The following is an 11,495-nucleotide window of genomic DNA, read 5'->3' as shown; positions in this document are numbered from 1 at the left end:
TCTTGAGCAAGTTGCCTCGCCTATGAATGACTGTGTGTGGGCAGAAAATTAAGATATCGTTGTAATTTTCTGAATTCGAACAATATGGACTTGCAATAATGTCGTCATTACTTTTTGGAAACTTTTAAAAAATGTTAAAACTGCTCTAGACAAAATAAATTTTTTTGTTTTTTCTTACTTTTGGGTAGTTTACATTACTTCAAAGGAATCAAGGGTATCCCAGTATTCAGCTTATCAATGCTGTGCACTTACTTAAAATACTCACAAAACATCAGCCAGCTGGATATATAAAGTACCAACACACAACTCTGTGTGTAACCGCAAATGATTAAGGTCTGATTGATACAATTTAATGAGAACTAGTCATAAAAATGGCTGGCCAAAAAAAATAATAATAACTAAGAGCTAAATAACGTCAATTTCATTCCTTTTATAGAGGGATATAACTTTAAATCCACTAAATGTGCTCAAAACGCTTTACAAAGGGTCCCTGACCAACAGCAACACGTAACATGTAGAACAAAACATGACGAATGTTAGGTGATATACAATATTTTTCTGACAGAGACAACGCTGTCAACGGCCAGATACTCATTTTACACCTGTGCACGGTAAAAGAATGTGAGTAAAGAGCCTTTTCCAAGGACTCAACTATGCGCCGAGCGAGGATCAAACCCAGGACCTTCCAATCTGAAAGTGAATGTCATACCGCAAGACTATATAGCCGCATAAACTAAGAGCTGAGTGACGTCAATTTCATTCCCTCTATAGAGGTATATAATTTTAAAACTTTAAATTGCACAATATTAGATTGAAAACCTCCTTTTATCTATCCGGCCAAATTTAATTCTGTCAAACTGTTGTTTCCAGACGTCTGTTCTAGATAATTACTTTGAATTTCTCATCGCATTTCTTTTGATTCAGCTTTATGTACTTCTATAAAATATATTGTTTTTAACTGTCCTTTGTCTAACTTTGGGGGTCCCGATATCTCAATTGGTAGAGTACTTGCTTCAGATGCAAAGGAACTGATAGCAGTCAAGTTTTTTTCTGATCCCCTGTCTACCGAGCAGTGAATGGGTAGCTAGGTCTGTTCGTACTTTGCGATAGACTCGAGTCCTATCCAAAGGATATCAAGCAATTGCTATTGTCCGTTTCAGACTATAGAAACTGGGATAAACTCCGGCTCCATAGACTGAATGTCTCTGAAGGACTACTTTTTTGTCTAACTTTATCTCGACGATCCCTTAGTAAAAACAAATTATCTAAAAGCTTCAAATTGCATCGTAGAACGTTCGCACCATGTATGAATGTAGCCATCGTTATCTTATAGCCTGACACTGAAACCCAAAAAGACTGGCATTTTGACATCATTATTTGGTTTTTGCACCGCCTAGTGAGTTGTCGTTAGTAGTGCTCATGGAAACAAATGGTCCCATTGGTTGAGCTAATGAATACAACTCACGATTTGTTTTCTTTTGTGGCCAAAGACTGGCATTTTGACGTCATTTTTTGGTCAGTTTCAGGCTATAAGTTAACGATGGCTACGGTATGAAGCAGGAAAAAGCTCTCAAATGTCAGAAGATCAAAGGGAAGGCGATAGGGAACAGGGAAAAGAATTAAAGTAGTGATAAGACATGGAACGAGATTTTAAAAATTAGCACGGGATAGAGAAGGATGGAAACTGTTTGTCTGTGGCCTATACCCTGACCCACAGTGAAAAAGTCAATGATGATGAGGTGCAAATCTCAGACTTACATTTTTGTTTGTTTGACAGTTCTTTTGCCATCTCCTCGTATAGACTTCCCCGGCTTTCGCCAGATGGACACACAAATTTTCCCAGAGGTGACATCGAGCATCGCTCTCCGCTGGCCATCCAGAGCGTCGAAGGAGAGACTTGAGGTTTTTATGAGAGGCAGATCTCAGCAATATCAGCAGATGGTCTTCAAATTTTCCTCCAAACTTGTCCTCTGTTGGAAAAAAGAAAAATTAGAAGAAAAAATTATTAACATTCCACCAAAAAAAATCCCCCAAAAACCCCAAATAAAACAAAAAAAACCCAACAAAACCCCAAAACAAACAAAACTACAAAACAAAACAGATAGGCAATACATAAACAAATGTATAATCAAATAAAATTCAATTTCTACCACCAGTTATTATCATAATTTATTATAATTTATTATTATTATTATTATTATTATTATTATTATTATTATTATTATTATTATTATTATTATTATTATTATTATTATTATGATGATGATGGTTGAGGTATTTTGTATTTAAATTCTATGTGAACTTCGAACAAGATAAGTGTGTGACTGTTGTGGTGATTTTGTAGTCGAATGAATGAACTTGTGTGATACAAAAGAAACTATTGTAAAGCACCTCTGAGCACTATTTGTGGATACTGGCGCTATATCAAATAATAATTATAATAATATGATAAATATAAATTTATCTCACACCTATTATAATTTCTATGATGGACGCTTGGAATCAGCATTAAATTCAAAATTTGCTCAAAATACCATTTATTTTGTCTACCATTAGTTTTTTAACTCAATTCAATTGTACTTGAATTGGAAACTAAAATACATGAGTACAAAATTTCCTGAATATGTATGGAGATTCCCCATTGCAGTAAACTCAAGTTAAATGGAACTAAAGACATCCTGAATGGGGTGGGGGTAAAGTGGTAAAACAATTGCCTTTTTAAACCTGAAAAAGTGTGTATGAAACAGCTGGACACAGGGAAAAAAAAAAATTTAAAAAAAAAAATCATCCCAAAAACTCAGCGTGCCTCGAAAAGGTGTGAATGGAAACTGTGCCCTAGTTGTCTCACTCTTTTACACAAAACACCTTTCCAGATTTTATCTTAGGTTTGCTCCCTTATTTGTTACTATCTTTTAAAAACCTATAGCATACATATCAACATTGCCATCTGGATGTATAACGGACCAAACACACAAACTATGTGTATCCTTGAACGTTAATAGTCTGGTTAATACAGTCTAGTGACAATTACTCATAAACGCGGATGGCAAAAAAAAAACAATAACAAAGACACGAGTGACGTCAACTTCATTATATCTATAGCATACATACCTGTTTGAGGAGTTCTGTCGCCTAGGGAAGCACTGAAAGACTCCACATCGACAAACTCCGAAAACACCATACTGAGTTCCAACGCATTCTCAAAGATGGACGGCTTCTTCCTGCTTCCCTTGATGTCGCCCTTTTGCGTTTTGTCGTCGTTGGAGGATGGAGATGATCCGTCTTCTGACAGCTGGGAATATTTACTACACACACCTTGATCCTCTCCATCGATGTCGGACAAGGGGTGACCCGGCGACCGCAGCGAGTCCAACTCCATATCTAATGACACACTCATTAAAGTCGAGTCTTCCTCCGATGACATGTCCGTTTTGGCAGGGGATGGCAAAAGGGGGACTTTGTCATTTCGTTTTATGACACTACTAACTCCCTGTTGTCCCTTTTTCACCAAATCCTTGAGGATGTTGTGGTCGGGTATGAGTGGGGATTTTTCAACTTTCTCTTTTTCGGGTTCAGGATTTAGCGGTTCTGATTCTGTGGTAAACGCCTGATTATCGCACTCACTTCTACTGCCATTTTCAAGCTCTGTAATATCTATGACTGGATTTTCTGGTGGAACAAGAATTTTACAATCTGGAGACAGAGGCCCAAATAGCTGATCTGCATCAGAACTACCGAGGCCGAACTGGACGTGTTGCCCGACACAAATTCAAAACTAAGTTCATGATCATCACCACTGACTGCTCTTTGCGTCTTGGATTTCAAAGCGGTTTCATTTCCCTTTTCTGAGGACAAACGGCTTTTATGGGATGCTTCATCCCCATTACTATTTCTACTTGATCTTCTTTTGTCTTTAGTGACTAACAATGAGATGTTCGTTTCTTGTAAAGAATGCGTCGTCGACTCCTCGTCCCCATTTTGTAAACTCGTTGACTGTACAAGTGGGCACAAGTCGTTTTGGACACGATGACTTCCCTCTTTTCGATCTTGCTTTGAATCTCTTCCAGAGAATCCAGTAGAAGATGGATTTATATTTATATCATCATTATCATCTTCGTTGTCGTCATCTGTCCGGACTTGATCATCATCGCGTAAAACTTCATAAGCATCCATGACTTTGGGTGATAACAGTCATTATTTCAAGAGATTTGAAATAATACTGTTGACAGAGAGGTCATATACTAAGAACTGTGTGGCTAAAGTAGAAGCCCGATTGTAATTTCTTCCTTTATGTTACTAAACAATAATAAATACATTTCATATAGTATAGTTTTCCTCCTCAGAAATATCAAGAATGTCCTTTTCTGTGCTTTAGTCTCCTTGTGTTGATTTCTCCTCCAGAAACTTTCACATTATCAGATTTACTGAAAAGAATTAGTGAGAACAAGTTGAAAAAATATAAAATCATTGTTTCTGTTTATATATAAAATAATAATAATTAATAATGAAATATAATAATGAGTATAAAATCAAATAAATACGACTCCGGGTTATTTCAAGTTTGAATCCAGGGAATACTTCTATATCTATGAATTCATTAATTTAATTATATTGTTTATCATATATATACGATTGTTTAAGTTTTTAATAAGCATCTATAAATTATATAACCTATTTACGGGTTTTCGCTCTGCTGAGTGGCGCCTGTACCGTACATGATATGGAAGTTATTCTGAAGAGCCTGTGGCTATGCATATCCATTCTCCTGTCCTGTCGGGCCACTTTTGAATTTTGCTGTTTGGATTGGTTGTGACTGACTGAAACAGATTCAGATACTTGAGATACTCCAGATGATAACCACTTAAAAAATCACATGAATGAGCGAGGAGATAGAATAGAGCGACAAGAGTGAGTAAAATAGGTAGTCGCATCGCCCGTGGCTGAGCCGCTGATCGAGCCCCGATATCGATGTTACGGCTCTGGAGTGAAAATTGTGTTAACCGGTGAACATAGTTTTACTTCCATTGCCGTGGAATCGCTTCCTGTGCACTAATTTCGTCACTTCCGGTCTCATTTTAAAGAGGAGAAGCCAGCGCATCAGGCGGCGTTTTCAGATTTTTAATCCGTTCATTCTTTGTTCAGATGCCAGCTGTTTGAAAATTTGGTAAGTTTTAACTTCATTTTAAATACATTTTTCATTATATTACCTATTTTTAATTAATGTTATATTATTCGCCAACCATTTTTCTCTATTTGTGTGAATTTTGGTGGTGATTGATGCTGGCGAAAGCGTCTTTTAGTGACTTTATATACGACGCGTGTTCATGAAGTTGGCGACGGCCAACCAGGATTGCCTCTCGATGTATCCCCGAGTCTCCTGTGTACAGTGCAGTCTGTAAACTATCGACTGCGTTTGCTTTTGTGACTTGTATAAATAATTTCAAGCTGAATAATTGCTGTAAAAAGACTGAAAATAGTCCCATCCATAATTTTAGTTTTATTTTATGAATGAATGTTGAAACTGAAATGACTTTTAAACTGGGATGATACCGGACAACTAAAAATTATGTTCCACTGATATTATTTTTTATCTTTTATTTTTGTTTGTTCTGCAGGTTAAGTGTGTTGGTTTAATTTAATGTGGTTAATTTCAATACAAATAATACAGAATAGCATGATAGAGTCAATTCAAGTGAAAGTATATTTCATTCATTACTTTACTCTTTACCACAACAAAAATTATTATATAACTTTTAATTTTGTTGATTTAATCATAATCGAAGTACTTTTTTTGTTTTCAGAGTCAGACGTTCATTATGACACCACATTTTCATGTTTCATTTCCTGCCTTGTATTTTTAAATATGAAATTGAAATAACAACATGAATTTGATTGTCTGCCACCTCCAACTCCAGTCGTCTGCCGCCTCTAACTCCAGTCGTCTGTCTTGTATTTTTAAATATGAGATTGAAATAACAACATGAATTTGATTGTCTGCCACCTCCAACTCCCGTCATCTGCCTCCTCCAGCTCCAATAATCTGCCTTGTATTTTTAAATATGAAATTGAAATAACAACATGGATTTGATTGTCTGCCACCTCCAACTCCAGTCGTCTGCCCTCTCGAACTCCAGTCGTCTTCTTGTATTTTTAAATATGAGATTGAAATAACAACATGAATTTGATTGTCTGCCACCTCCAGCTCCTATAATCTGCCTTGTATATTTGAATATATGAAATTGTAATAACAACATGAATTTGATTGTCTGCCACCTCCAACTCCCGTCGTCTGCCGCCTCCAGCTCCAGTCGTCTGTCTTGTATTTTTAAATATGAGATTGAAATAACAACATGAATTTGATTGTCTGCCACCTCCAACTCCCGTCACTCTGCCTCCTCCAGCTCCAATAATCTGCCTTGTATTTTTAAATATGAAATTGAAATAACAACATGAATTTGATTGTCTGCCACCTCCAACTCCAGTCGTCTGCCGCCTCGAACTCCAGTCGTCTGTCTTGTATTCTTAAATATGAGATTGAAATAACAACATGAATTTGATTGTCTGCCACCTCCAACTCCAGTCGTCTGCCGTCTCGAACTCCAGTCGTCTGTCTTGTATTTTTAAATATGAAATTGAAATAACAACATGAATTTGATTGTCTGCCACCTCCAGCTCCTATAATCTGCCTTGTAATTTTGAATATATGAAATTGTAATAACATGAATTTGATTGTCTGCCACCTCCAACTCCCGTCGTCTGCCGCCTCCAGCTCCAATAATCTGCCTCGTATTTTTAAATATGAAATTGAAATAGCAACATGAATTTGATTGTCTGCCACCTCCAACTCCCGTCGTCTGCCTCCTCCAGCTCCAATAATCTGCCTCGTATTTTTAAATATGAAATTGAAATAGCAACATGAATTTGATTGTCTGCCACCTCCAACTCCCGTCGTCTGCCTCCTCCAGCTCCAATAATCTGCCTCGTATTTTTAAATATGAAATTGAAATAACAACATGAATTTGATTGTCTGCCACCTCCAACTCCCGTCGTCTGCCTCCTCCAGCTCCAATAATCTGCCTCGTATTTTTAAATATGAAATTGAAATAACAACATGAATTTGATTGTCTGCCACCTCCAACTCCCGTCGTCTGCCTCCTCCAGCTCCAATAATCTATCTTGTATTTTTAAATATGAAATTGAAGTAACAACATGAATTCGATCGTCAGTCTCCCCCAACTACTTCTGTATCATTGCTTGGACTTCGATGTATTTATTCAGTATCATTACCTGGATATTGCCTGTGTCTACATTCCATGCAGCCAACAACCCAGAGTGCCTAGATTTTGTTGTCTTCTGTCTTTTGCCACATCTCAGCCATCTTATGGATTTAAGCGAGTCAGTACGTGAGTACCCTTTAATTATCTGTTCTCTTAGTGATGTTGAATGCAAAGCAATTATCAAATTTTCTAAAGTTCATTTCAATTTTAATGTAGTTTAATAGTTAGTCATATGATACATCTCTTCGAGATGTTCAGTTTGATATATGACATGCCTATGTTGCAGAAAGTTTGCAAAGTGTCGGTATTTATCGGCTTATTGTTTGTTATTATGTAATATGTTACGTAATATTCAATTTTGCATTTTCAGGTTAAGTTTTCTCTACCACTCTTATGTAGTTCTTGTTTTTAATTTTGCATTTTTATCACTGACCATGTTTGCATATATAAAGCGGCAAGCTTGTTCTCTCCCGAGTACTGTTGGTGCCCAAATGTCTTGTCCAAGGATGCAAAAACATTGGGCATTAAATTTGCAAGTTGCATTTACTGACACTTGTTCAACTTTATTTCTAGCCCTGTTCATTGTTTTTTGTTTTTTTTTCTTCTCTCCGAATACCAGTCATCTTTCGTCTGTTGCTCATTTGCCAATGCCAAATATTAAGTGCCTTCCCCAAGGACACAACTTTAGTGTCTAAATTCATACGTTTACGCTCCTTTCCTCTTGTTTTAACAATTTTTGTGTTCAAAATTAATCATAGCCATAGTATTGTAAGCATTCTCTGGAAGAAGACCACCCTCAAATCTGTTTTTAAAGTTATTATCCGTTCCTCGCGCCTTTTTTTTCATTTTCTAGGGTTATGTAATTGCATGACGTTGCATAATATTGCATAATAATCATTTAATTTTTTAAAAATTTGCTTCGTCTTTCCTTTGCGATCATTTTGATATATGGTTTTATATGTATTCCACCCCAAATAACCGTGATTTTCCATTTCCCCCGCTTTTCGGTTGCTCTCTGGTCACAGTTTTAGTTTCTTTTTTCCTCTTATATTATATTAAGTATTTTGGTCCACTTTTGCGGACTAATAATCCCGTAACTTTGGTTCTAATTGTCACATTGTCATAATTTTGGTACCATTGAAAAGTGTATTTCTTGCAGAATAGCATGAGACTATTTTGAAAACAATTGCTGCAATCTCAAATTTTCATGCAACTACCTAGAGTAAAAATTTAGGAAAGTGCTCATAAACTTCTTATTCACAACTAACTAGGCACAGACTATCCAGTGTCAATTTTGTTTATTTAATAATTAATGAGAATGCAAAACAAGAACGATTGGAATGGAAGTCGCCAGGTCAGGTAAGCCAAAAAATAAATGTAAAGATTTGTTTGTGTTTGTGACTGTGACTTGCGAGGTAAGCAAAGACAGAGCACAATTGAATCACAAGCGACACAATTGCAATAGATAACAACCTACTTGCATAAAGAGGCCGATCTTATGATGATATTTTAAAGGTGCACTTGCAGTGAGAAGTCAGTTAAGAGCATGTCATAATGGCTAAACAAATTGATTTTTAAAAATCTTATCTTATTGATAATGATAAAAATATTAGATATCAGCGAACTTGAACTCTTCTATTTCGTTTCTGGAGGTAAATCAACTATGGAAATGTTTCCATATACCTAGGTATGGAAAACAAAGAATGACATGCGCCACCCCCCTCTTCGAAAGAGACTTTGTCTTCGTCGAACTTAGAGTTGTCATGTTGTTTTATTAGTAATGTTATTATGTTATTATGATGATAATATATTATGTACATATTAATAATAATCTATCTTTACTGTCCCCCAAAAAGTGGCAATTTGTCATTTGGTTACACATTCATAACAATACAATATTGACATAGACACACTCACACAAGATGCACACAAGTAACATAGTAGTTAAAATTTTAAAAAAAAATGTTTTATGGATTAACATTCCCAATTCAAATTAAATTAAATATGCAACATTTTTGGCATGGTGACCCTGAGTTTCCCCGTGTCCATTCCAAGGTTTTCCTATGGACAGGACGAATCGAACATTTCTCTTTCGTCGATCTGGTGTTTTAGTAATATCTTTATGTTTTTATTGTTTTGTGTTGTTTTTTTCTGGCTGAAGAAGGGTTTTGAGCCCGAAACCGTCCTTGTTTGGTATTCTCTTCTTTTTTTTTTCTTTTTTTTTTTTTTTTTTTGGAAGCTGTCATAACAATATTTCTTTCAATTTTAGACCCCTGAACAATAGCATCAATCATAGACATAAAAACGTGGTTGATGTTTGTTAACAAATTCAGGAGCTTAGGATGTCTCATCGGCTGCATGTTTCCGTGTGTTGTGGGTTTAAGTGCTTCGTGTGTAGGTGTGCAATATGTGTTGTTGGTGCGTGATGCTATTTCAACTAATTTTCAAGACGGTAAAATGATTTTTAACAAAAAAAAATAAAAACAAATTAGGATCTATATGGGTTCAACATCCACAATACTTGCTAAACGTAACATGTAGGACGAAACATGGCGCCTGTGAGGCGATAGTATATATATATATATATATAATATATATATATATATATATGTATATATATATACACACACACATATATATATATATATATATATATATATATATATATATATATATATATATATATATTATTGTTTTTTTTTTTTTGTTGTTGTTTTTTTTTTTTTTTTTGTTTTTTTTTTTGACAGAGACATATCTGTTAACGGCCAGGTGCTCATTTCACACCTTAGTATGTACTGTGAGAGAATGTGAGTAAAGAGCCTTTTTCGAAGAACTCACCTTTGCGCCGCCGTTCAGAACAGGACTCAAACCCGAGACAGACAAACCAATCCGAGGGTGGAGTGTCATACGACCACAGGACCACAAAACCCCACTTGACGAGCCCAGGACGTGACTTCCATAGATTTATTGTTTGAAGAGGACCAAGACTATAATAATACTATGAGAATGACACGAGCGATCCCAACACGCGTGATGCTAGACGACGCATTCAATAATTTACCATCATTGATCATTGTTGTGTGTATTTGGTTTTACTCGGCAACGATGCGTTTATAGATGGATGGAATAGATTAGTATTGCAATGCATGCGCCTTATGCATCAGTAGCGACGTGTACTCATTTGAAAATAATGTGTACTCGTTGATCAGTTGCCCCTCCCCACCCCACCCCACCCTTTATTTACTCAATAATTAATTCGGCTATGTGGTCTTGTGGCATGGCAATCGCTTTCGGATCGTAAGGTCCTGGGTTCGAGCGTCGCTCGACGTATAGTTGAGTTCTTGGAGAAGGCTTTTTACCCACATTCTCTCACCGTACATACTCAGGTGTAAAATGATTACACGGCCGATAATAGCGTTGTCTCTGTCCGAAAAAAAATTGTTATTATATCGCCTAACAGGCGTCATGTCCCATCCTACATGTTATGTGTTGCTGTTATCCAGACACACCTTGTAAAGCGCTTTAAGCACGTGTAGTGGATATTGCACTATATAAAAGCTCAATTTCTAAATTTTCATTTTTAATTAACGTAAAAAAAATGAATACCTAAATTCCATTAAAAATGCCTGGTGTCCTAGTAACCAGAAATGAAGTGAGTAGGAAAGTGGCAGGAGGCAAAAGAGAATAAAAATTTCGCGGAGGCGCAACCTTACTGGTAGGACAACTCCCTGGCCGGAGATAGCGTGACTCTATCGTATGAGCTATCCACCACTCCAATTATGGCCTTGTGTCCTAGTAGATATTTGCACTCAGTCATGATTTTCTCTTATTTTTCTTTCTTTCTTTTTTAAATATTTGTTATAATTTCTCTCTTTAAAAAAAAAATTACTTTTTAAAATCCATTTACTTTTCTTTTCTTTACTTAAAAAAAAAAGAAAATACACAGTTGTTATAAATAGATGTGTTTTGTTTGCTTTTTATTTATTTATTTTTTTTTTGTTTAATTTTTTTTTCGCCGTTGGAATTATTGATAAAGCTAGAAGCCAAGACGGTATAATGACTGTTCACATTCTGTCGTACTCTTGAAAAACCCATATTTAAAAATTTGGTCAGAAAACTCATCCTTCAAATATCGATCGATTTAAATGACTCTCGTCTTGGCAAAAACCCTCAAACCCAGGACTTCGCAGAGCTAGGTTAAGTTTATATGTTTTGTTG

General features: G+C 36.0%; 1 protein-coding gene across 1 annotated transcript; it reads right to left on the bottom strand.

Moving 5' to 3' along the window:
• Positions 1-1,758: 1,758 nt before the first annotated feature.
• Positions 1,759-4,173, bottom strand: LOC144961215 (uncharacterized; the record flags this gene model as incomplete). The annotated part of the gene is made up of 3 exons (XM_078894488.1): positions 3,802-4,173; positions 3,112-3,745; positions 1,759-1,970 (listed from the first exon to the last, which is right to left on the bottom strand). Coding segments are annotated over exons 1-3 (1,218 nt in total), but the record flags the coding sequence as incomplete, so codon positions are not given.
• Between the last annotated feature and the right edge of the window lie 7,322 nt (positions 4,174-11,495).

The sequence above is a fragment of the Berghia stephanieae genome, unplaced genomic scaffold, assembly GCF_034508935.2.
Source record: "Berghia stephanieae isolate SIO BIC M18660-M18661 unplaced genomic scaffold, UCSD_Bste_1.3 scaffold1782, whole genome shotgun sequence".
Lineage (NCBI taxonomy): Eukaryota > Metazoa > Mollusca > Gastropoda > Nudibranchia > Aeolidiidae > Berghia > Berghia stephanieae.
This window is presented reverse-complemented; position numbering and strand designations above follow the sequence as displayed.